At 43.9% G+C, this 25,231-nt stretch overlaps 1 protein-coding gene across 1 annotated transcript; it reads right to left on the bottom strand.

Annotated features, from left to right (window-relative positions):
• Positions 1-157: 157 nt before the first annotated feature.
• Positions 158-23,948, bottom strand: Ercc6l (ERCC excision repair 6 like, spindle assembly checkpoint helicase). Its single transcript, XM_006996050.4, has 2 exons — positions 23,760-23,948; positions 158-4,080 (listed from the first exon to the last, which is right to left on the bottom strand). The coding sequence occupies exons 1-2, from the start codon at positions 23,825-23,827 to the stop codon at positions 399-401; spliced, it is 3,750 nt and encodes a 1,249-aa protein (XP_006996112.1). The 5' UTR covers positions 23,828-23,948; the 3' UTR covers positions 158-398.
• Positions 23,949-25,231: the final 1,283 nt, after the last annotated feature.

Raw genomic sequence — 25,231 nt, 5'->3', positions numbered from 1 at the left:
GCAAAGGTACTGTCTGCAGCTAGGCCGGGAGCACAAACTCCACTTTCCTAGGATGTCTTAGGATTGGAAAGGCTAAACGACAAACTCTTGTTCTAACTAGAGAGTTTTGTGTACTTCTGCCTATCACTTCATGAAAGAAAATGAACGGAAAAGAAAACACTTGAGAAAAGTCACTTTAATTTTCTGATCTGAACCGACAAGACAAGATGGTCCTTTTCAGAGTAAAAAATAACCCAATAGTTTCACAAAAACTTTAGAAAGTATTAATGAAAAATAAAAAACTTCTAAAAGTTTGTAAAATATGTCTAAAAGGAAAAAATGAAATATTCAAGAGAAGAAATACTGAACTAAACTTTTATATTGTTTCACTTTAGACATACTGACCAGCCCTGAAGCCCTCAGGTACTGTTAAGTTGCTTATATAAACTTAAAGTCATGAGCATGACCTCAGGGTCCGCGCTCTTTATGTCGAGCGCTTTAACCAGGCAGTCAAGAGCCTCCTGGATCTGCCCACACTCTTTCAGTTCTTTGCCACGAGCTACCAGAGTCTCGTAGTCATCGGCAGCCTCCGCTGCCGGATCCTGGGGAGGGTCAACCAAAGGCTCACTGGACGACGACGGCTCAGGGGCACAGGCAGAGCTCTCTGGGGCCTGAGAACCAGGCTCAGACACAGACAAGCTGCTGGGCTTGTTTCCCGAGGCCTGGGCTTCCCCAGAAGGACCCTGTTCTGTGCACGCTGAGGCTTCATCGTTGTTGTTGTCGTCGTCGTCGCTGTTCTCTTCTTCTTCCGAATGACCTGGAGCACTCTCCTCCTCACTGCTGTTACCAAGCCTTTCCTCCATATCCTCCACGTCATCTAAAACCACATGGATCAGAGACCTCCTGGAAGCCAGAGATCTCCTAGAATTCAAGGATGTATTCACGTTATCGGGGATTTTGGGTGAAAAGAACCTTCCAGGTGGATTGGTGTCATTTTGGGGAGTTGAAGCAAATTGTTTCACAGATGAGAAGAACTGAAAGGGAGAGGTGTTTAATGAACTTGTGCTGGAAATACCTTTCAAAGCATCTTCTTCATCTTCATCGTCTGAGAGGATCCTTCTAGCTTTGCTTCTGGTTTTCACACTAATCACTTCTGGTTCTTCATCACTCTTATTAGAAGAATCCAAACTAAGATTAAGGGCTGACTCTGCCCTGGAGTTAGCTGCAGGGCTTTGCAAGCTATTTTCTTTCTCATGTTCCAAAAGCTTGCTGGAGAGATTTTGTCTAGTGTCTGCAGAGTCTTCCAGGAGAAGATTGAAGTCACACGCGAACTGTGGTGGTGATTCTAAAAGGTTCTCTTCCAACTCCAACTGGGCCTCGCTTGCTTGAGCACCCTGCGGTGCACTAGAGGATGCTGACAAGACATCAGATATTTCAATCGTATGCACATCTGACTCTACGTTTTGATTTTCATTTGCTGTGGGACTGCCGTGAGATGAAAGCACACTATGCTGGAGATCTAAATTTGCCCCCAGATCAGCCTTGATGGATTGTCTAGGTGAATAATTACAACTTCCCAGAAGGTTCTCTGGCAGGGACTCCTGCCCAGGCGACACTTGTGATGCCTTCTTTTGCACAGCTTCATTTTCAGCTGCAAAACATTTTGCAGGTCCCAGTGAAGAGTCAGTCCAAACTCCTCCTGTATCTCCAGGCTCCTGGGGAGAAGTAGCTGCAGTACCAGCATCAAATGTACTTTCACAGTGGTGCGGATCACCTTGCAGCAGAGTGACATCATGTGCCGTGGAGTGATCTTGGGGCTCACTCTCTGCAGACTGGTCATAAATGCTTATATTGGCCATCTGAGAACTGAGAGCCTCTACCTGGGTAGGATTAGTGAGCATGTGTGAAGGTCGAGGCTGGGGTTTGTTCAGTTCAGGACCTTTCTTCTTCTGTTGAGAAGGAACTGCGAGTGCTTTGAGCCAGGCCTCCTCATTTCCAGGTCTTTGTCTTCCCATTGTATTTTGAGATTCGGATTCAACAAGGAACTGAGCTTTCTGCACTCGCTGTTGAATGTATAGAGAGTCTTCCAGCACGGCAAGTTCTTCTTTGACAGACAGGTCACGGGTGAACATCAAATCGTGGTCTGAGATTCCCGCTATGCCCAGCGAGTGTAGATAGGCAATATGCTCATCTAGTTTCTCATCAGATCGCCGCTGAGCAGCATGCAGAGATTGAAGCTGCATCTGGGTTGCAGAATTCTGCAGATCCCCAACTGCGAAGAGCTCTCTTAACTCTTGTTTGCTAAAATAGCGGAATGGGTTCTTCTTATCCCCAGTAGTTTGTCTGATTAGTGAGTCTTTGAAAACCTGTCTTCTGTATATTTTTTCCTCTACAGTCCCACAAGTGATTAGCCGATAAACCACAACATTCTCTTTTTGTCCAATTCGGTAAACTCTATCCACAGCTTGAGCATCAGTTGCAGGGTTCCAGCTAGGGTCAAAAATGACCACTCTAGTTGCTGCAGTTAATGTTAGGCCAACACCACCTACTTGAGTGGTAAGTAGAAAAACAGAGTAGTCTTTATTTTGCTGGAATAACTGGATTCTTTTTTCTCGTTCCCAGAGATGAGTAATTGTGCCATCAATTCTCAATGTCTTAAAGTGCTTATTCTTTAAGAGGCGCTCAATGATGTTGAGAATTTGTCTTGACTGAGAAAACACCAGCGTTTGCTGTCCTTCATCGTGAAGTCTTTCTAGCAGGGCCATTAAGAATAACATTTTTCCAGACTCTTGCATCAGTGCATTGTCAGTTAAGTGATCAATGCTGTCCACATCTGAGACACCTTCTTGCTCATTGTCATCCTGAGCGCAGAACGTGGCAGTCTCTAGATTTAGCAAATGACAGGCTCGTGCAGACAGCAGCCTGGGGTGGTCACAGAGTTTCTTTAAGACACTCAGCTCAGCCAGAGGTGAGCGTGTCTCCATTAGTAACTCCTTGATGTGATCTAAAGACACGAATTTCCTATAAATCTCCTCTTGTAAAGGCACAAGACGTATCCAAACAATGAAATCATTTTTCCTGGTAAGGGAAGGCATCTCACAAATGGCTTCAACACCTGGGTTCTTTTCACCAAGTCTGGCCTCTGGGTTGTCTGCCTTTTTCGTCTGCACTTCTTCTTTGGTCCTCCTGAGAAAATAGGGTTTTATGATTTCCATTAAGTTTTCAGATATCTTAAGTCCCAAGGCTTTTTCCCCAGGGGTAGCATCCTTCTCTCTTGCTCTAATAATAGGATTCTCATACTCCATTTTAAAGGTTTTTAATGTTCCTAACAAGGAGCCCTGGCAAGCAAAATCAAATAGGGACCACAGCTCTTGCAAATTATTCTGGATTGGTGTTCCTGTGAGGAGGAGGCGATTACTTGCAGGAACAGCACGAGCACATATTGCTGACTTGGTAGAGGCACTTTTGATCTTATGGGCTTCATCAAGAATGACATAGTCCCATACAAATGCTTGTCCATTACAGCTTCCAAGTTGCTGCCAGTTATTGATTAGCATTTGGTAGGTAGTGATAATGACGCCATTCCTTTGTTGAATCCGTGTCAGGCTTCTAGTACGCTCACCCTTGCTGGAGCCATGAAAGGTTTTGACTCTCATTCCTGGAGTCCACTTGGCAAACTCTTTGACCCAGGTATTAATGAGATTGGTTGGCATGATCAACAGCACATGATTCACAAGTGAAGCATCAAACATACCAGACAGGAAAGCAATGATCTGAACAGTCTTTCCCAGTCCCATATCATCTGCTAAGATGCCCCCTTTTCTTCCATCCTTATATAGGCTATAGAGAAAGGCAATGCCTTCTTTCTGGTGCTCAAAGAGTTTTTCATACAGCTCTCGATAAAGCAGCAAGCCAGAGTTGCACACATCTGTGAATTCATCATCTTCGTCTTCTGCTGCCAACTGCTCCAAAGCTTCCTCTAGTTTCTGGATTCTGCTGATCACCTTTTTGGTGGGAAAAATGTCCTTTGCCAAATTGAAAAGTTTCAATGCTTCTTCCAGATCTCCATTCTTAGCTGCTTCTTTGGCTTCTTGCACATATCTATTTAAAAAAAGGAAAAGAAATATGACATGGGACTAGGGGTATAGCTCAAGTGGTAAAATACTTGCTTGGCCTGAAGGAGCCCTTGGGGTCAATTGCCAATATGAGAAAGGGAGGGGAACAGAAAGAAAGGAAACAGACTGAATATTCTATGAGAGCTTCAGAGGCCATTTTTGAATCCAGACTGTAGTTGGGATTTTTTTTTTTTTTTTTTTTTGGTTTTTCAAGACAGGGTTTCTCTGCGTAGCTTTGCGCCTTTCCTGGAGCTCACTTGGTAGCCCAGGCTGGCCTCGAACTCACAGAGATCCGCCTGGCTCTGCCTCCCAAGTGCTAGGATTAAAGGCGTGCGCCACCACCGCCCGGCTGGGATTTTTTTTTTAAAGACAATTTCAAGCACCTCAGGAAGTTCTTCTTAAACTCACCATATAGCCAAGGATGACCTTGAACTTGTCATCCCCCAGCCTCTAACCCATTCTCATGAGTGCTAGGAATTATAGTCATGTGCTATGCTCAATTTTATGTGTGGTGCTGGGGGTCGAACTCAGGGTTTTGTGCATTCTAGGCAATTGTTTTACCAGCTGAGGTTCATCCAGCCCTGTAACTAAGTTGGGTTTCTAAAGCCCTTAATTCAGGGTAGCAGATATTAGCACAGAAAAAAAAATACACACATGCCAGGCAGTGGTGGGGCACACCTTTAATCCCAGCACTCGGGAGGCAGAGCCAGGTGGATCTCTGTGAGTTCGAGGCCAGCCTGGGCTACAGAGTGAGTTCCAAGACAGGCACCAAAACTACACAGAGAAGCCCTGTCTCAAAAAAAAAAGGCCTGGCAGTGGTGGCACACACCTTTAATCCCAGCACTTGGGAGGGAGAGGCAGGTGGATCTCTGTGAGTTCGAGGCCAGCCTGGGCTACAGAGTGAGTTCTAGGAAAAGCACAAAGCTACACAGAGAAACCCTGTCTTGAAATACCACACACAAAAAATAATAAATAAATAAGCTTTAGGGCTGGAGAGATGGCTCAGAGGTTAAGAGCACTGACTGTTCTTCCAGAGGTCCTGAGTTCAATTCCCAGCAACCACATGGTGGCTAATAACCATCTGTAATGAGATCTGGTGCCTTCTTCTGGCCTGCAGGCATACATGCTGTATACATAATAAATAAAAAAAGATAAAATAAAAAAATTTAAAAAAAAAGAAAAAATACACACTTGCACTCTAAGCACTTCAGAGGCTGAGAGAAGAGGATCAAGAGTTCTAGGCCAGGGCTGATAAGATGGTTCAATAGGGTAGAGGGGTTGCCACCAAGTGTGACCACTGAGTTTGATCCCTAGAACCCACATAGTAGAGGGAGAGAACTGACTTCCTCAGGTTGTCCTGTGACCTGCAAACATGCTGTGTCACGTGCATCTACCAACCTGCACTCAGATAGATAGGTAGACAGACAGACAGACAGATGTAAAAAAAAAAAAAAAAAAAAAAGCCTTTTTAAAGTTCTAGGCCAGCCTGGGCTAGAGTTAAGACCCTGTCTCAAAACAAAGAAGAAATACAGTTAGTGTTATGCCTATAATCTCAACACTTGGAAGGTAGAGACAGGACTAGGAATTTAAGGTCAGTCTGAGCTACACAACCAACCCGAGTTACATGAGACTCTATTTCAAAAAACACAAAATAAAAATGGACAACGGATTATATGAATAAATGCTCAATATTAGTCATCAGGGAAATGCAAATAAAAACCACAATGAGACTCCATCCTGACCCACGCGCGCGCACACACACACACACACACACACACACACACATACACACACACATACACACACACAAATAAAGCAAGAATTCTGGGGAGGGAGCAATCTTTACATACTGCTGGGAATGTATATTAGTATAGCCTCTATGGAAGGTAATACAGAGGTTCCTAAAAAATGATAATAGAAACACTTTCTAGAACTGGGTGCGGTGGCACACGCCTTTATTCCCAGCTCTCTGAAGGCAGAGGCAGGCAGATCTCTGTGAGTTCAAAGTCAGCCTGGTCTACAGAGTGAGTTCCAGGACAGCCAGGGCAACACAGAGAAACCCTGTCTCGAAAACTAAAAACAAAAACAAACCAACCCCCAAAACATAAAACAAAATAAATAAGAGGTAAATAAGAACTCCATGTTGGTTATGGGGAAATTGGAAGCAAAACCACAATGAGGCACCACTTTATAACCCGCTAGGGCTTAACAGGTATGGATTTCTTTGGAGGGTAATGACAATGTCCTAAAATTAGCTAGTGAAAGGTGCACAATTACCTGAACACACCACACACTTATGGGAATATAATGGATGTCACTGAACTGGATAGTGTCAATAGGCGACATGCCCGGCATAAGCATTCGATGATGGCGATAATTTAAAAATGTCTCTGGTGGACCAAGTTTAAGCTGCTTAATCTGGTATTACAAGTCCTCTCTGACATAGCCAGCAACCTATGACCCCTCTGCCTTTACTAGTCACTTCCCACCTTACACATTTTTTGTTTTAGAGATAGTGCTATGTAGCCCTGGCTATTCTGGAACTCACTGTGTAGACTAGACCAGACTGGCCTGGCCTCAAACTCCAAGGTCTGCCTGCTTCTGCCTCCTGAGTGCTGTGATCGAAGGCCTGCGCCTTATCCATTTTATTCCAAGCGCTTACACCCGTCATGCTTCTGTGTCCTCTAAGTGCAGGCTCACCCCGCCGTCCTCTTCCTAGAACACTCTGCTCTTGCACGACGCTCACTTCACCGCACTCATCCTTTACAGATTTTCAGAGGCAGGTCTGACACCTCACACCTGTAGTTCCAGTGGAGGCAGTGACACACCAACTCCAGTGTGCACATCGTTAGTTCAAGGCCAGCCTAAGCTACACACTGCCTCAAAAGACAAAAACAAAAACAAAACAAACAACCCGTTGATTCTCAGGCTGGTGATATAACTCAATGGTAGAGACTTGCCTAACATTCACAAAGGTCGAGGTGCAATCTCCAGTACCACAAAGAAAATAAGACAACGATTCTCAATTTTCTATACACTTTCTTGGGAGGGGGCTTGTTAAGACACAGATCTCTGGGCTTCAACATCAGATCTTCTGACTCTGTATTGGGATGTAAGAATTCAGAGCCATAAAAGTAGCCAGGTGATTGACACTAATGTTTTTCACATATATTTATATGCACAATGGAGCACTACTCAGATATTACTAAGAAGAAAGTCACCAGGCATGGTGGTGCATACCTTTAATTCCAGCATTAGGAGGCAGAGGCGGACCGATCTGTGAGTTGGAGGCCAGTCTGGTCTACACAGCAGTTCCAGGACAGCCAGGGCTACATAAATACTGTCTCAAAAAAAAAAAAAAAAAAAAAAAAAGAAGAGAAGGAGGAAGAGAAGGAAATTATGTTATTTGCAAAAAACAAACAAACAAACAAACAAATAACCAGATGGTACTACAAATCATTTTAAATGAGTAATAAGGAGATAAAGACCATCAAAGTACTGTCTACACACACACACACACACACACACACACACACACACACATTAAAGTATCGTAATGAAACCACAATTTATTTAATTAATACATACCAATAAGAAGTTTTTAAAAAGATACAGTTGAGGCCTCACTTAAGGTTTTTCTTACCCCATGTCCCGGGTGGATCTGTTGTTCTGCCTCAATATTCCCAGAAGTGCACTAGTGTGTCTTAGTTAGGGTAACTATTGCTATGATGAATGATGAAACACCATGACCAAAAAACAACTTGGGAAGGAAAGGGTTTCTTCACCTTACACTTCCATATCACTGTTCACCACTGAAGGAAGTTGGGACAGAACTCAAACAGGGCAGGAACCTGAGGGCGGGAGCTGATGAAGAGACCATGGAGGGGTGCTGTTTACTGGCTTGCTTCCCCCAGCTTGCTCAGCCTGCTTTCTTAAAGAACCCAGGACCACCAACCCAGTGAAGATACCACCCACAGTGGGCTGGGCCCTCCCCCATGAACCATTAAGAAAATGCCCTAAGGCTTGCCTACAGCCTGATCTTTTTTTTTTTTTTTTTTTTTTTTTTTAATTTATTTATTTATTATGTGTACAGAAGAGGGCGCCAGATTTCATTACAGATGGTTGTAAGCCACCATGTGGTTGCTGGGAATTGAACTCAGGACCTCTGGAAGAGCAGTCGGTGCTCCCAACCTCTGAGCCATCTCTCCAGCCCCTACAGCCTGATCTTATAGAGGCATTTTCTTGAGGTTCTCTTCTCTCAGGTGACTAGCTTGTGTCAAGTTGACATAAAACTGTGTAGCACACAGTGCATTTATATAATAACTCAATGTATTAAAATCATCACAGGGAACTCAGTGGTTAAGATCTCTTGGCAGAGATCATGGGTTCAGTTCTGTCCTTAACTCCAATCTATACAGTGAATTCCAGAATCACAAGGTCTACATGGAAAGACTCTATCTCCAAAACAAAGCAAAAATGTGTAAGGTGGGAAGTGCCTGCCACAGGCTCCTGCATGCACATGGTGCATTCACACTCAGGCACACACTGCTGTGGAGTGTTATTATTATGTTTGTTTGTTTTTTCCGAGACAGGGTTTCTCTGGGTACTTTTGGTGCCTGTCCTGGAACTCGCTCTGTAGACCAGGCTGGCCTCGAACTCACAGAAATCCATCTGGCTCTGCCTTCCGAGTGCTGGGATTAAGGCGTGCGCCACCACCGCCTGGCTGGAATATTATTTTAACTAGGCAAAGATGGGTTACATTTGTGTATGCTGCAGAATATTACTTTAACTATGTGAAAGTATGTTACATTTGTTTGTGCTGCCTTTGTTAACGATGGGAAGATGTGTTGTTTCACCATACCTGCCTAAGGCACCTGATTGGTCTAATAAAAAAAGCTGAACAGCCAGGCAGGAGAGGGACAGGCAGGGCTGATGGGCAGAGAGAATAAGCTGGAGAGAGAGGAGGAGGAGGAATGAGGGAGTAAGAGGGGGACACGTCTAGGGCCAGAAGCCAGGCAGCCACCAGCCAGCCAGCCACAGATATACAGAAGAAAGGTAAAAAGCCCTGAGGCAAAACATAGATGAAGAGAAACAGGTTAAGTTATAAGAGCTAGCAAGAAACGAGCCTAAGCCTTGGCCGAGCTTCATAACTAGTAAGTCTCCGTGTGATGATTTGGAAGCTGGTTGGTGGCCCAAAAGCAAAAGTCTGGTACAACACACACATAAAATGTTTCAAAAGCTACAAAGGCTGTAGAAACAGTTCAGCCAGAACAGGCTTGCCATACAAGCATGAAGACCCGAGTCTGCTCCTCAGTATCCATGCAAAAAGGGAGAGTAGTGACCAGGCGGTGGAGGCAGAGCCAGGTGGATCTCTGTGAGTTCAAGGCCAGCCTGGGCTACAGAGTGAGTTCCAGGAAAGGCGCAAAGTCACACAGAGAAACCCTGTCTCGGAAAACTAATTAAAAAAAAGTGGGAGTAGTGGCAAGGACTCGTAATCCCAAACCTGGGTGAGGGATGGAGACAGGAGGATCCCTGAGTCTTGCTGGCCAGTCAACCTAGCCTAATTGGTGAGTTCCAGATCAATGTGAGATCCTATCTCAAAAAGCAGGTGGATAGAGCCTGAAGAATGGCAGCTGAGGCTGTACCTGACCTCCACATGATATATACATATATGCACATGCACCCTCACATACATGCACCCACACACCTATACATCTAACACTACACACACACACACACACACACAGAGAGAGAGAGAGAGAGAGAGAGAGAGAGAGAGAGAGAGAGAGAGAGAGAGAGAGGAATCATCACATCATCACAGACTATTAGAAGTATATAGATCAAGGGATCAGGACTCAAACCTGTACACATAACATATATACAAACCTATAGCATATCTAAGAGGGATTTTTTTTTTTTGAGACAAGGTCTCTCAATGTAGTCCTGGCTGGCCTGGAACTCACAGAGCTATGCCTACCTCTGCCTCCCAAGTGCCGGGATTAAAGGTGCACCACACTACCAGTCTGGTTGGAAAGAGGGACTCTTAATTGAGAATGCTCCCATAAGGTGGTCTTGCGTACAAGTCTGTAGATGTAGTGTTTTAGTGAGAGGGCCCAGCCCACTGTGGGCAGTACCACCCCTGGGCAGGCTGAGGAAGGCACTAGCAAACACTAGCAAACAAGCCGGTAACCAGCACTCCTCCGTGGGCTCTGCTCCAGTTCCTGCCTTGACTTGCCTTCCTTCGTGACGGGCTCTAAGCTGTGAGGCTAAATAAACCCCTTCCCTCCCGAGTGGTTTTTGCCATGGTGCTTTATCCCAGCAATAGAAACTGTTGGAATTGCTTCAAAGTGTGTGTGCAAATGTGTGAATCTCCTCCACCCATCTGGTGTCAGCAATGATCTATGTTGTGACAGTGCAGGACAAACTGAGAACGAGGTTGCTGCTCGTTTTTCTTACAATCACCAGACCTTCTGTGGTTTTTTTCGTTTTGGTTTTTGGTTTTTTTCGAGACAGGGTTTCTCTGTGTAGCTTTGCGCCTTTCCTGGAGCTCACTCTGTAGACCAGGCTGGCCTCGAACTCACAGAGATCCTCCTGGCTCTGCCTCCTGAGTGCTGGGATTAAAGGCGTGCGCCACCGCCGCCCAGCAGAACTTCTGTTTTAACAGCAATAATTCATGGATAGTGGACTTGAACAGGTGAGTGACTGATGACAGACAGATTGTAGGAGCCAAGTTTCTGACTGCTGGAGTAGGAGTTTACAACAGACATGGTGAGAGATAGCTACGGAGGGACAGATCAGAGCTGGGGACAACAGTACAAATCCATGTCTACTTTAATGTAGAGAGAAATATCTAGACAGGTACACACATGGGTTAGTATACACATCTGCTTACTTGCTCTCTGTCCTCAAAGAGGGTCTAGAAGCAATGATAGTAGCAACAAGCACACTTAGTACCACATCAAGGATTCTAATATAACTCCACAACTAAAGGAACCAGCTCTCTGAAAACATGGGTGATTCTAGGACCATGGTGAGAAATAAACCATGAAAGATGAACCTGGAGTCCAAGAAAAGTAGGTTGTTTTGTGATTTAAATACACTGAGTTAAATGCACTGGTAGAGATATGTTCAGAATACTGAGGTAGAAAAACACCCACAAAAGGGGGACTGGAAAGATGGCTCAGAGGTTAAAGCACTGTTCTCCCAGAGGTCCTGAGTTCAATTCCCAGCAACCACAAGGTGGCTAATAACCATCTGTAATGAGATCTGGCGCCCTCTTCTGGCCTGCAGGCATATATGTAGGTAGAACACTGTATACTTAATAAATAAATTAATCTTTAAAAAAAAACCCACAAAAGCTAACTTGAATGGGTGTGGTAGTGCACGGCTATAATCTCAGAATTCCAAAGGTAAAGGAAGATGATCAGAACCAGCCTGGGCTACAAGAGACCCTGTATCACAAAAACAAAAACAAAAAGCAAAAAAACCTAACTCTGTAAAGATGTGGATGTGTCAAGGTGACTCAGGAACCAACTGAAGCAGATCCCCATGCTTAGATGTAGAACACCTTGAATTGTAGTATATAACTCAAAAGTATGAAATAATGTTCATGAGCCCACAGCAATAAAATTGAGTAAATAAATATGGAGACAAATCTCCCACAGAGAATGTCAAATAAGGTAAACATTCTACCCTCAATGAAGTGAGGACTAATTGCTACTCCTTAAATGTGTGCTGTTCATTATAACGTGCTAACTAACACACTAACAAACGGTACAGTATGGAAAAGGGTCCCTCCGAGGGAAATTAACCTTATACATTGATGAACTGGCAAACAAAATTTAAGCCAGGTGATCAAGGTCAACAGAGCTGGGTGTAGTGGTACAATCTATAAGCCTTTAGGAGGCTGAAGTAGGCAGATCTGAGTTCGAAGCCAGACTGATTTACATAGTGAGCTCCAGGCCAGGCAAAGTCAAAGTAAAAAAAAAAAAATCAATAGAAATATGTCACACTGATAATATGTACCATTTTGTGTTGCTTAGCTTTTTCATTATTGTGACAAAATTCCAGAGAAATCAATTAAGGAAGGATGAAAGGTGGGCAGAAAACAGGATATTCACAGAATGCTACGTTTCTCCAACATATTACTTCATCATAAAGGGGGAATTCAAGTTTGCAAAGGAAGAATTAAACTATGACCAGTGAGCCCTCTGATCAATCTTAGTATTACTGAAAATTGGAAAACTTCCTTGCTTTTATTATTATTTTTTAGATACCTGTTTGTTTTCTTTTTGTTTGGTTTGGTTTTTAAGACAGGGTTTCTCGGGGCTGGATGATGGCTCAGTGGTTAAGAGCACTGACTGCTCTTCCAAAGGACCTGGGTTCAATTCCCAGCATCCACATGGCAGCTCACAGCTGTCTGTAACTCTCCAGTTCCAGGGGACCCTCACACAGACATACAGGCAAAACACCAATGCACATAAAATAAAAATACATAAATTATTTAAAAAAAAAGATAGGTTTTCTCTGTGTAGCACTGGCTGTCCTGGAACTCGCTTTGTAGATCAAGTTAGACTCAAACTCACAGAAATTCACCTGCCTCTACCTCCTGAGTGCTGGGATTAAAGGCATATGTCACCATCGCCCAGCAACCTGTTTGTTTTCTAATGAGAAAGAGAAAGAAAAGTTGTAGATTTGGGTGGTAGGGATGTGGGGAGATTCTAGGAGGAGTTGGGAGAAGAGAAATGGTAACCAGAATATATTGTATGAAAAAAAATCTACTTTCAATTTTTAAAAAAAATTTTTTAAAAGAAATTAAAAAGCCAGGGTCTTTCTAGGTAGCCCAGACTAGCCTCTACCTCCCACACCAGCTTGAAAGGTATTTTTTTGGCTGGGCAGTGGTGGTGTATGCCTTTAATCCCAGCACCCAGGAGGCAGAGGCAGATGGATCTATGAGTTTGATGCCAGCCTGGTCTACAGAGTTCATTCCAGGGGAGCCAGGGCTACACAGAGAGACCCTGTCTGGGAAAAATAAAAAACAAAACGAAAGTACTTCTTGTCCGTTGTTTTCTAGCAACAACAAAAGTTAGACCAAAGTCCTTATACCAGAGCCTCAACTAGACACATGAAGAGTCTACCCATACTAACAGGACACAAGGCAGTAAATACAGTGGGAACAACATCAGGACATGAGTCGGCAGGGAGAAGCTTGTGGACAGTCTCTTCTGACTGCTTCCATCAATCCAGTGAAACTGGAAGCAGGGTCACAGGGTCAGAGATGAGGGGGGTATTGAGGCTTTGAAAAGCAGAATGATAAGAAACATCTATCTAACATCCACGGCTGGGCCCCTGGTGGAGCACTGGGAGTCTAATTAGTGAGCAAGAAGAGGATTTATATGAGCGAGAATTGTTGAAGCCAAGGTTGGATAAAGCACCGGGATAAATAACCAAATGAATGGAAGCACAGGATCTATGAACCAAAGGCTGAGGGGCCCCCAACTGGATCAGGCCACCTGAACGGGTGAGACAGTCAGTTGGCTTGATCTGTTTGGGAGGCAGCTGTGCATTGGTGCCAGGTCCTGGGCTCGTTGCATGAGTTGGCTGTTTGAATCCTGGGACGTATGCAGGGACACTTGGCTCGGTCTGGGAGGGGGGAATGGACCTGCCTGGACTGAGTCTACCAGGTCAACCCCGGTCCTCGGGGGAGACCTTGATCTGGAGGAGGTGGGAATGGGGGGTGGGCTGGGGGGAGGGGTGGGCGAGAGGGGGAGAACAGGGGATTCTGTGGCTATTATGTTGAACTGAATGGTGTTATAAAATAATAACAATAATAATAAAAAAAAAAAAAGAAACATCTATCTAGTAGAACAGATGACTGCCAAGTAATGTTATGAGCCTGTCTGACAATAATTATGGATGATCCTGCATAGCTATGGTTTATATATCCACAGATTTAACTAACAGTGGACTGAAAATATATGGAAGGCCGAAGAAATGGTTCAGTGGTTAAGGGCGTGTACTGCTCTTGTATAGGACCAAGCTATGATTCCCAGCACCCATATCAGGAAGCTACGACAGCCCATAACCCAGGCAAATACAATGCACTTTTCTGTTCTCTGAGGTCACCTGCACTCACATACACATCTACACATATATACACACATACCAATAATTAAGAAATAAAATAAACTTGATTTAAAAAAAAAGAATATACTAGGAAAAAATGACAGGTATTGAATATGCATACTTTTTTTCCTTATCATTATTCCCTAAACAGAATAGCTTAATTACTATGTACATAGATTTACACTGTATTAGGCATTGTAAGTAATCTGGAGATGATTTAAACTAGGACACAGATATGATATCATTTTAAATGAGAGACTGAGTACCTGCAGCTTTTTGTATTCAAGGGAAATCTAGAACTGATCTCTAAGGACACACAGAGAGGGACAGCTATATTATCTTTTTAAAAATGTTTATCTTATTTTGTTTTTTAAATTTATTTATTATGTATACAGTGTTCTGTCTGCATGTGTCCCTGCAGGCCAGAAGAGGGCACCAGATCGTCATTACAGATGGTTGTGAGCCACCATGTGGTTGCTGGGAATTGAACTCAGGACCTCTGGAAGAGCAGCTACTGAGCCATCTCTCCAACCCCTCACTTTGTGTTTTGCCTGCATGTATGTCTGTGCACCATGTGCACATAGTGCCTATGGATTCCCTGGAACCGGCATTTCAGATGGTTGTAAGCTGCCATGTAGGTGCTGGGATTCAGACCTCTTAAGCGCTGAGCCATCTTTCCAACCCTGTATTATCATTTTTGAAACAGGGGTCTCATTCTATGGCTTAAGCTGGACTGGAACTATGTTGTCCAGGCTGATCTCAAACTTAATGCAACTGCCACAACCTCCTGAGCATTGGGATTATAGGCACAGACTACCATATAGGCACGTATTATCTTTTCTGTTAGTTTTAAGATATGGTCTCACCGTGTAACTTTAGCTGGCCTGGAACTCACTATGTAGATCAGGCTGGGCATGAACTCCCAGTAACCCTCTTGCTTCTGCCTCCAAGTGCTAGGATTCCAGGTGTGTATCACCATGCTCATTGCCACATATTACCTTCTATCCTGTGGTTCTGTAGGAGTCTGCCACAGGTCTCATGGGCTAAAATTCAAGGTGTCAGTAGGACAGCATCCCTTTCTGGAGGGTCCAGGAGGAATCTTTTCTTTCCAGCTTCTAGGTCTGCTCACATTTCTTAGATCACAGCTCCTTCCATCTCATGAGCCAACAAAAATCTGTTGAGTCCTCCTTACTTAGTATCACTTGGATCTCCTACCTTTCTCCACCACTTTTAAGGACACCTGCAATTATCTGGAGGAAATCTCTATATTTTAGGGCCAACTGATTGGTGACCTTGATTCTACCATGGCCCTTAACACTTTCTTACCATATAAGATAATATCCACGTGAAGGTTGTAGTCTTGCCAAGAGGATAAAAATACAGGGGGTCAGGGAAGAGAAATTTACAATTATATACAAGAAAGTTTCTATATTACTGACTCTGAACTTCAGGCTATGTAAAAAGAAAAATGAGAGCCCAAATTGAGTAAGGGAGAGTGAATAGACCCCATGAGAGGGCTGTAGAGCCCAGTGATGCAGTGATAACAAATGGTTATTCACACTGGCATCCTACACTAAGTAAGGTAGGGGAGAGTGGAATGCTTAAAATTTAGATAAGGAAAGTGTAATTACAAAGTGAGTCAATGACCAGGCGGTGGTGGTACACACTTTTAACCCCAGCACTCGGGAGGCAGAGGCAGGTGGATTTCTGTGAGTTTGAGGCTAGCCTGGTCTACAGAGCGAGTTCCAGGACAGCCAGAGCTGTTACACAGAGAAACCCTGTCTCGAAAAAAAAAATAAAAAAAAAAGTGAGTCTAGCCAAGCATAGTGGTACACACCTATAATCCCAGCACTTGGGAGGTAGAGACAGTAGGACCAGAAATTCAACTGGAGGCCAGTCTGGCCTATGTGAGACCTTGTCTCAAAAATAAACAACAAAATGTGATTCTAGCCAAGTCTAGTGGTACATACCCATAACCTCAGCACTAGAAAAGCTAAGGCATGAGGATGACAAGTTTTAAAGGTTACCTGGATACCTGAGTTCAAGGCCAGCCTAAGTATCTTAATGAGGCTCTACTTCAAAATTTTTTAAAAAGTGAAAAGAACGACAGAGCACTTGCCTAGCAAGCATGAGGCCCTGTGTGTGTGTGTTTGTGTGTGTGATATTCCATTAATGAAGTATAGCTGCAATTAATATGGTTAATTTAACTTAATTGAATTTAGAAATGCTTAAGAAGTTGGTAAAAGTTGGGCAGAGGTGGCACACACCTTCAATCCCAGCACTCGAGAGGCAGAGCCAGGCAGATCTCTGTGAGTTCAAGGCCAGCCTGGGCTACAGAGCGAGATTCAGGACAAGCACCAAAACTACAGAAAGACCCTGTCTCAAAAAACCAAAAAAAAAAAAAAAAAAAAACAACAACAACAAAAAACAAGAAAAAGAAGTTAGTAAAACACAACTCTGGGCTTGTAAAGAACAGTTCCTGGAGCAGTAAGACCGAGTGCTCTGACATAATGAAAGGACTGATCCCCTAGTGGATCCATACTATAATAATATTATTGGGAAACAGCTTCCTTAGAGGAAGCGGATCACTGGAGGTATGTCTTTGGGGACATGTTACTGCTCTGCTTTGTCACACTCTTCCTGTTATAATGGACTGAAACTTACGGAATTGTGAACAAAAATAAATCCTCCCGGCCAGGCAAGGGGGCACACACCTATAGTTAGCTTTGGGAGTTCTAGGCCAGCTTCAGCTACACAGTGCTACATGAGAGTCCATCTAAATAAATCATAAAATCCTTCTTCTCTTCAATGGTTTCTGCCAGCCATTTGTCATAGCAATGAGAAAGTTGAACACACTGCTGACTCTTTTCAGTTCCACCCCCACCTCTCTGTCTGCTTGTGCTGGGCAAGCAGAAAACACACCCTCCTTTGTCACCAGAAGGAATTTCAAACCATGCCATGTCTCAGCGCCTCCACAGGGAGGGACCTTCACCTTAGTACCACCCCAGCCATGATAAAATCCCAAATATATATCCTTTGCCTGTTTTCTCAAGTCACTTTCAAATCAGAGTTGGAAATCTGTTCTTTCTCCAGAAAGCCCCATATGTATCTAATATACTTTTATATCATCTTGGTTGGGTGTGTGGCACCAGAAGTCTTGGTATATGAACCAAATTTGAGTGGGGGTCCATTTCAGTGTATTCCTGTTGCTATAACAAAATACTTGAGGCTGGATAATTTATAAAGGTTAATTTCTGGCTCACAGTTCTGGAAATCCAAGAATACGGTACTAGTACTTGTTCAGCTTCTGGTATATACTACAAGATGCTCTATGCATGGCAGAAAAGTAGAAGGAGAAACAGGATGCAAAAGAAAGAAGGGAAAAACCAAACAAAAGGAAAGACAGACAAGGGACAAAAGGAATTGTTCTGGTTTGAATAAGAAATAAGAAATGCATTCGTATCTTAAAAACTCATATACTGGAGCTAGAGAGATGACTCAGTGGGTAAGAGCACTTAATGCCCAACTCTAGGGACCCACCAGCATCCACGTCAAAGGCTGGGTCTGACTATGTGCACGCCTGTAATTGCAGTGCTGTTGGGAACAGACACAAGGCCTGCCTGGGAATTGCTGGCCACCAACCCATCTCCAGTTTCAGTAAGGATCTATATCAAAGAAATAGAACGGAGAGTGACGGAGCACATACCCAGTGTCCTTCTTTGGCCTCTGTACATCTGCACACAGATGCAGGCATCTGCACACATCCATGCACATGTGTTACACTCACAACTATCCCCACCCCCAACTAAAACCTCAGGCCAGCAAGATGGCTCAGAGGGTAAGGTACCTGACACCGAATCTGATAGCTAGAGTTCAATTTCCAGAATCCACATCGTGGAAGGACAGAAGCAACTCACAAAAGTTGCTCTCTGACTTCCACATGTGTGTGTAAAGATGCACACACACATGCACAGAAAAAAAAAAACAACCCTAATTATTAAGAGAAAGAAAAATTGCGCTGAAGGCCTAGTAACCATGTAATGTTCAAAGATGGAGACTTTTGAGCCCCAAACTGGATCCTGATGACTCTAATTTAATCAAAGGATCGATTGATGAATCCCTTGATGAAATCAGTATCTGATAGCATCATTGGGAGTGGGTGGGACCTAGAAGATGGAGCCCAGGAAGCATGAGACTGCGCAGGAGAAGTCCACATTGTCCCAGGTCACTCGCCGCCCCTTCCGCTTTCCTCTGCTATGCTAACTCCCTCGTGAAGCTTCTGCCTTACCCAAGGAAGGCCCAAAAGCAATGCAGTCAGCCAACTATGTACCAAAACCTCTAAAATCGTTAGCGTAAATAAATCTTTGGTGTTGTTTTGGTTTTGGAGACAGGAAGACAGTGTGTGACTGTCGTGGAACTTGCTCTGTAAACTAGGCTGGCAACAAATTCACAGAGATCCACCTGCCTCTGCCTCCCAAGTGATTAAAGGTGTGCGCCACCACTGCCCTGGGAGCCTAAATAAATCTTAAGCTGTTTTTTCCCCAGGTATTCTGTTATAGCAACAGAAAGTGACTAACACTGAAGCAAACCTGCTCTGACAGTTAATCCCTTCATCAGAGCCCCAGAGCCCCACTATTTCTCAAGACCATTACTTTGGCAATTAAATCTCCACCTGAGTTTCGGTGGGATCAAGCCTTCGTCAAACCACAGCAGGATCCATCCATGTCTCTGCAAGGTGGTCAATACAGGAGGTGCTGTGGTAACTGATAGTGTAAGGCATACGGTACAACTATGACATTAACTGGTGGTGCAAGGCATACGGTACAACTATGACGTTAACAGGTAGTGCAGGGCATACGGTACAACTATGACGTTAACAGGTAGTGCAGGGCATACGGTAAAACTGTGACGTTAACAGGTAGTGCAGGGCATACGGTAAAACTGTGACGTTAACAGGTAGTGCAGGGCATACGGTAAAACTGTGACGTTAACAGGTAGTGCAGGGCATACGGTACAACTGTGATGTTAACTAGTAGTGCAGGGCATACGGTACAACTGTGACGTTAACTGGTGTAAAGGAAAAGGATAAGAGAACCTCAAAAAAGGAGATGAAGAAACTGAAAGGACAGAGTAAGGTAGGATAATCTGCACAAACACTGAAACTGAAAAGAATGTGCCATGCCTTCATGCTATACACTATTTCCTTAACAGCTCCATGGTATTCCAGTGTACGGACATGGATGCACTATTCTTTATTTCACAATTTCCCTACCAACAGGTATGTCGATTGGGCTGAGGCTGTAGCTCAATGAGAAAGCACTTGTCTAGCATATGTGAAGCATAAAGCCCCAGGTTCAACCTTCAGCATAGCCAAAACAGGATGGAGACTGCTGTTTCCTTTTCAAAATTGCTATCACTAGCAATATATACAATAAAGCATGCACATGTATTTTTACACACACACACACACACATACACACCCCTTAGTCCACTCATATTTGTGAAAATAAATAACAGAATTTCTACCCAGAAAAAGTAAAACTTAAACATGGCATAGTAGCACATGTCTCTAATCCTGGTATTCAGAAGGCTGACGTTTAAGGATCTCTAGTTCCACACCCATGCCACCACCCACAAATAATGTACACACAGGCACTAATACATTTTTATAGAAAAAACTTTACCTGGATGGAGACATTGCCTAATGATTGAGAGCACTTACTGCTCTTGCAGAGGACCTGGATTTGTTCATATACATAAAAAAAAATTGTAAATTTAGCTGTGTGGTGGTGGTGCATGCCTTTAATTCCAGCACTTGGGAGGCAGAGCCAGGTGGATCTCCGTGAGTTCGAGGCCAGCCTGGGCTACACAGCTAGTTCTAGGACAGCCAAGGTTACAGAAAGAAATCCTATCTTGAAAAAACCAAAAAAAAAAAAAAATTGAACTTACTATTAATAAATACAAACTATACCTCTTTTATAAGTGAAATTCTGGTGTTGCTATACCTGGAATATTGTATATATTTTATTTACATTTTAAGAAAAATAAATATTTTTATTTATTAAAAACTTGTAGCTGGGCGGTGGTGGCGCATGCCTTTAATCCCAGCACTCAGGAGGCAGAGGCAGGTGGATCTCTGTGAGTTCGAGGCCAGCCTGGTCTACAAAGTGAGTTCCAGGAAAGGCACAAAGCTACACAGAGAAACCTTGTCTCAAAAAACCAAAAACAAAACAAAACAAAAAAAAAACCAAAAAACAAAAACCAAAAAACAAACTACTTGTGGCAGGTGGTGGTGATGCACACCTTTAATCCCAGCACTCAGGAGGCAAAGCCAGGTAGTTAGACCTTTGAGTTTGAGTCAGCCTGGTCTATAGATTGAGTTCTAGGACAGCCAAAGCCACACAAGGAAACCCTGTCTTGAAAAACAAAAAAGCAAAACTTGAAAAGCATGCATTCATTCATTTCTCTCTGTTCTTGACTGTGAATATAATGTGACAGTAATGGTCTGTAACCTGGAAGTATAAGCTAAAATAAACCCTTTCTGTCCTAAAAACGAAACATAACTCGAATACTTGCTGGATCTGCTGCCACACACCTGTAATCCCAGAACTCAGGACATAGTGCAGTAAGATCATCCAGGAATTCATGGCTAGCCTGGTCTAGATAATGAGACCCTATCTCAAAAACACACACAAAAAAATGAACATTGTAAATTGTTTTGTTCCTAACATTTTATACTACTTTAAACTTTTGATTGTGAATTTTGATTGTGAGTGCTGGAATTAAAGACATGATGCACTACCATAAGGACTGGTTGCTCTAGCCTGACAAATAGCTCGTGGTATTACTTTAGGAAACCAGGCTATTTTATGAGTTAAATAAATAAGGGCAAAATGTAAAATCTTCTGTTCATCAAACAACACAGTAAGAAGGCACCTTCCACAATAAACTGTTTTGTAGAGAAAAGGCAGGCTGGTGAGATTGCTCGGGTGGGTAAAAGCCCTGCATGGGGACTTGAGTGCAACCCCTGGAACCGACTTAGTGTGTGTGTGTACACAGACAATACCCTGGGTGTGGGGAAGACAAAATTTAAAGAGCTAAAAGTCAACTTACATAATTGGGGGAAATATCTGCAAATCTGATGAATTAATGTTCAGATACCTAGTTTGCCCTTCCTGCTGATGGAGCATCAAGAAACTTCAACACATTGACAAAGCCAAAACTCCCTACAGAGAATGTGTTTTTCTAAAGGCATTTCAAACAAGAATGTTAAAAACAACAAACAAACTGGCCGGAAGTTTGTAACCTTGAGTTTCCCTGAATTAGCACTGGTCTCAGCCCTAAATCTAAACAGTGAACCTCATAAAACCTTTCACTTGCAAAAGAACATTCTTTAAGAAAAACAAGTAGGCCTGCAGCAGTGGTGGTGCAGGCCTTTAATCCCAGCACTCAGGAGGCAGAGGCAGGCGGATCTCTGTGAGTTCAAGGCCAGCCTGGGCTACAGAGCTAGTTCAGGACAGGTTCCAAAGCTACAGAGAAACCCTGTCTCAAAAAACAAATAAATAAATAAATAAAAAGAAAAAAAAAACAGTTCATATATTCTTAATTTAATTACATTTTAAGCATGATTTAATCAAACCCTGTTGTAAACTACATCCTTTGAGATATCTGACTTGGAAAGTCACAGACTTTTATACAGAGACAGCCATTGTGAAGACACAGGGGAGCCAACTGTCTTATGAAATATACCCCCACGCACTGTCCTTTTCTTACTTGACTCCAGCTCTAAATATTCATAGACTCACTAACTTTGCTTCACTCTGGTTTGTCTTGAATTTTTTTTTCTACATTTTTACCTCAGAGGAAGTCCCTGGAGGGAAAACTCCTCAGAATACCGGTAGCTTTGTCCACCCCTGACACCGAACTTTAATTCAGTGGGACCTGAAGTTACACACCTGTAATACCATCCCTCTGGAGGCTGAGAGAAAAGGATGAGCGTTCAGGAGCAGCCTGGGCTACGCACAGTAAAAACCTGTCTCAAAAAAAAAAAATCTACAAGTTAACAACATACACCTATGTGTTGGAGAGCTGACTGTGGTTAAGAGCACTAGCTGCTTTTCCAGAGGACCTGGGCTTAATTCCCAGCACAACCATCTGGAAGTCCAGTCTGGGGGAGGGGAGGGGAGGGGTGCCCCACACCCCACTGTAGTTGTGATTTTCTTCCCTTTACTGATGAGTTGGGGGGGCGGGTAGGGAGCTGCCATGGCAGGCTTAGAGGCCCAGACACAGCTTCTGTGACAGGCTTACTGGCAGGCAAAACCCAGATCCAGGAAAAGCCATAAGTTAACCCAGGGATGAGATAGCATCTAAGGGGAAGTACCAGGCATCCCCAAACGTTTCAACTCTTAGATTAAATAAGATCACCAGATGTCCCTGAGCCTAGCACACACCTATTTCCCTTTTACAGACAACCCTAGACAAATGTCAGCCAATCAGGGTCCTGAACCCTAGAAATCCTCTCGCCCCAACCTCTGCTATGATAAAAACACTACCCTGCCTGAGCTCAGGGCTCTCTGCTCTCACTGCTGTGTTGGACAGAGTCCAAGCTCTGAGCTTGATAATAAAGGCTCTTTGCTTTTATACAAGGGATTTGGTCTCCGTGGTGGCCTTCTGGGGGTCCCCGCTATCCAGGCATAACAATGAGTGGGTTTGAGCATCCTTTCATACATTTGTTTGCCACTATTAGCATGTTTTTAAGAAAAAGCCTTTGCTTATGTTTTATGTCGTTCTTCAAAATTAATTTTATGGGCATGGGTGTTTTGCCTGCATGTATGTCTGTACACCACATGGGTACAGTGACTGTGGAAGCCAGAAGAGAGCACAGGATCCTGTAGGACTGGAGTTACAAACGGTTGTGAGCCACTATATGGATGCTAGAAATTGAACCCCGAGTCCTCTGGAAGAGCAGTTAGTGCTCTCAACCTCTGAGCCATCTCTCCAGCCCTGTACTACAATTTTAATAGTTAAATATTCCCCTCCACATTACCAAGCTCCGACTCGGCCATCTGGTGAAAGCATATATTCAGTCACACAGCTTAACGGTTCCTGTTCTGGATGATGCGTCGCTCACCGACCATTATAACTGGCCATTCTTTCCTTTAATGTCAACACTCTGGTCAGGAAATGAAGCATTTTACAGCCTCTATCAAACACTACATAGCATTTCTTTTTCAGATCCCATTTACTAACAACCTGGGGACCAGTTTCCCTCTTTTCCGCCCAGGTCTGACGGCTGGCAGGTTAAGAAAGACTCAAGGACTTCATCGGTTAGTTGAAATTCGGGCTCTTAAATAGTTCACACTGCAGAGTTATTTGACTAATATGGCAGGGCGGGAGGTGGGGTGAGGGGTGGGAAGACGCTCCCCAGGTTAGAAATCTGGTCAAATCCACAAGCGGTTCCTAGGGGAGCGTGGGAGCCATTCCACCCCCCACCCCAGGCCAGGAACTGCGAGCCAGACCCGCCAGGATGCCCAAGCATACCTCAGATAACTCGCAGCCAGCTGTGGGCTCAAAGCCTCCACTTCCGCTGAGCCTTGGGAAGCCTCCATGATCAAGGGAAATGAATTCGCAGTAAAGCCACGCTTGAATTTCGCTCGCTCCCGCCTTACACAAGCTCGGCGCCCGAACCAGACTGGTAGAACCAACCGTCCGCCTCCAGGCTGGCCAATCCGGGATCCGGTGCTCCAGCGCTGTTTCCGGAGCCCCGCCCAGGAAGGTCTTGCGCCTGCGCCCTCGCGCACTGGCGCTAGCTGGCTAGTTAGCTAGTTTGGCGTTGCGTGTTGGGCTACGTCTTCACGTGACCGCTGGTGATTTCTTTCCCTTCCAAACTGTGCGGCGGTGTGAGAGTGTTGAGAGCGAAGTGAAGGAGTTGAGAGAGTGAGTAAAATGTGCGCGTGTTTCTCTTGAACTCGTGAGTGGAAGCTATCTTATTGTAATGGCCCGGAGAGGTTTCCATTGCCCCTTTCCCTCCCTGCCAGTGCTCGGCACTGAACATACTTGGAATTCAAACACCTAAGAGACCAAGTCCTTCCTGCACCTCAAACAGACACTGTAGGTTTTCAAGAACAGCGCCTAAACTGTTGGTGGTGATGCACAAGTGTTTAGGAAGCAGAGGCAGGAAGATCTGAAGATCCAGCCCACAGTGGGCTTACATATAAGCAAGACCCTGTCTCAGAAAAAAAACTAAGAGGGATGTAGGGGAACGAAAACCAACGACTAAAGCTCTTATTATTTTAAGCAATACTAAATGAATTCAGTAGGTTTTATAAAGAAGAGGTTATGAATTTGAGAGGTTTGGAAAGGGGTCATGATAGGAGTTGAATGGAAAGGAGTGGGAATCATGTTAACACAGGACTAATGTAAGAAAGTCTGAAAAAATTAAACTTAAAGAAGAAATAGCTGGATTTCATGGCACAAGCCTAGAATTCCAGCACCTTTGAGGTTGAGGTAGAAGAATTGCAAGTTCAAAATCTGCATGAGCTATAGAAAGAGTTCAGGCCAGCCTGAGCAACTTAGTGAAACCCTGCCTTAAGAAATGAAGAGTGCTGGGGATATACCTCAGCAGCAGAGCACTTGTCTAGCATGTGTGAGGCTCTAGGTTCCTTAAACAAACACAATTGTGATGTGGTCACCTCTTTAGAAGTTCTAGTTAAGATGCAGTCATTTTCAAAGGCAAAGCTCAGGCCTTAGAAAAATATGAAAGAGTGATAAATAGGAAGTTGTGTGCCAACAAAAATTATTCTGGTTTATATACTGGTAAGAAAGCCATTGTAGTGGTTCACTCCTGAAGTTCCAGAACTCTGGAGACTGAGGCAGGATTGTGATGAGTTCAATCAGCCAGGACTGAAAACACACTGTTGAAGACATGGACATCATGATTCCAACGGAACAGTCCTATTACTGTCTGTCCTGAGGATTCCTATTACTGTCTGTCCTGAGGATTTGAGACTTTT

This window comes from Peromyscus maniculatus, chromosome X (assembly GCF_049852395.1).
Source record: "Peromyscus maniculatus bairdii isolate BWxNUB_F1_BW_parent chromosome X, HU_Pman_BW_mat_3.1, whole genome shotgun sequence".
Classification (NCBI taxonomy): domain Eukaryota; kingdom Metazoa; phylum Chordata; class Mammalia; order Rodentia; family Cricetidae; genus Peromyscus; species Peromyscus maniculatus.
The sequence above is the reverse complement of the archived record's forward strand: the minus strand, read 5'-3'. Positions and strand labels throughout refer to the sequence as shown.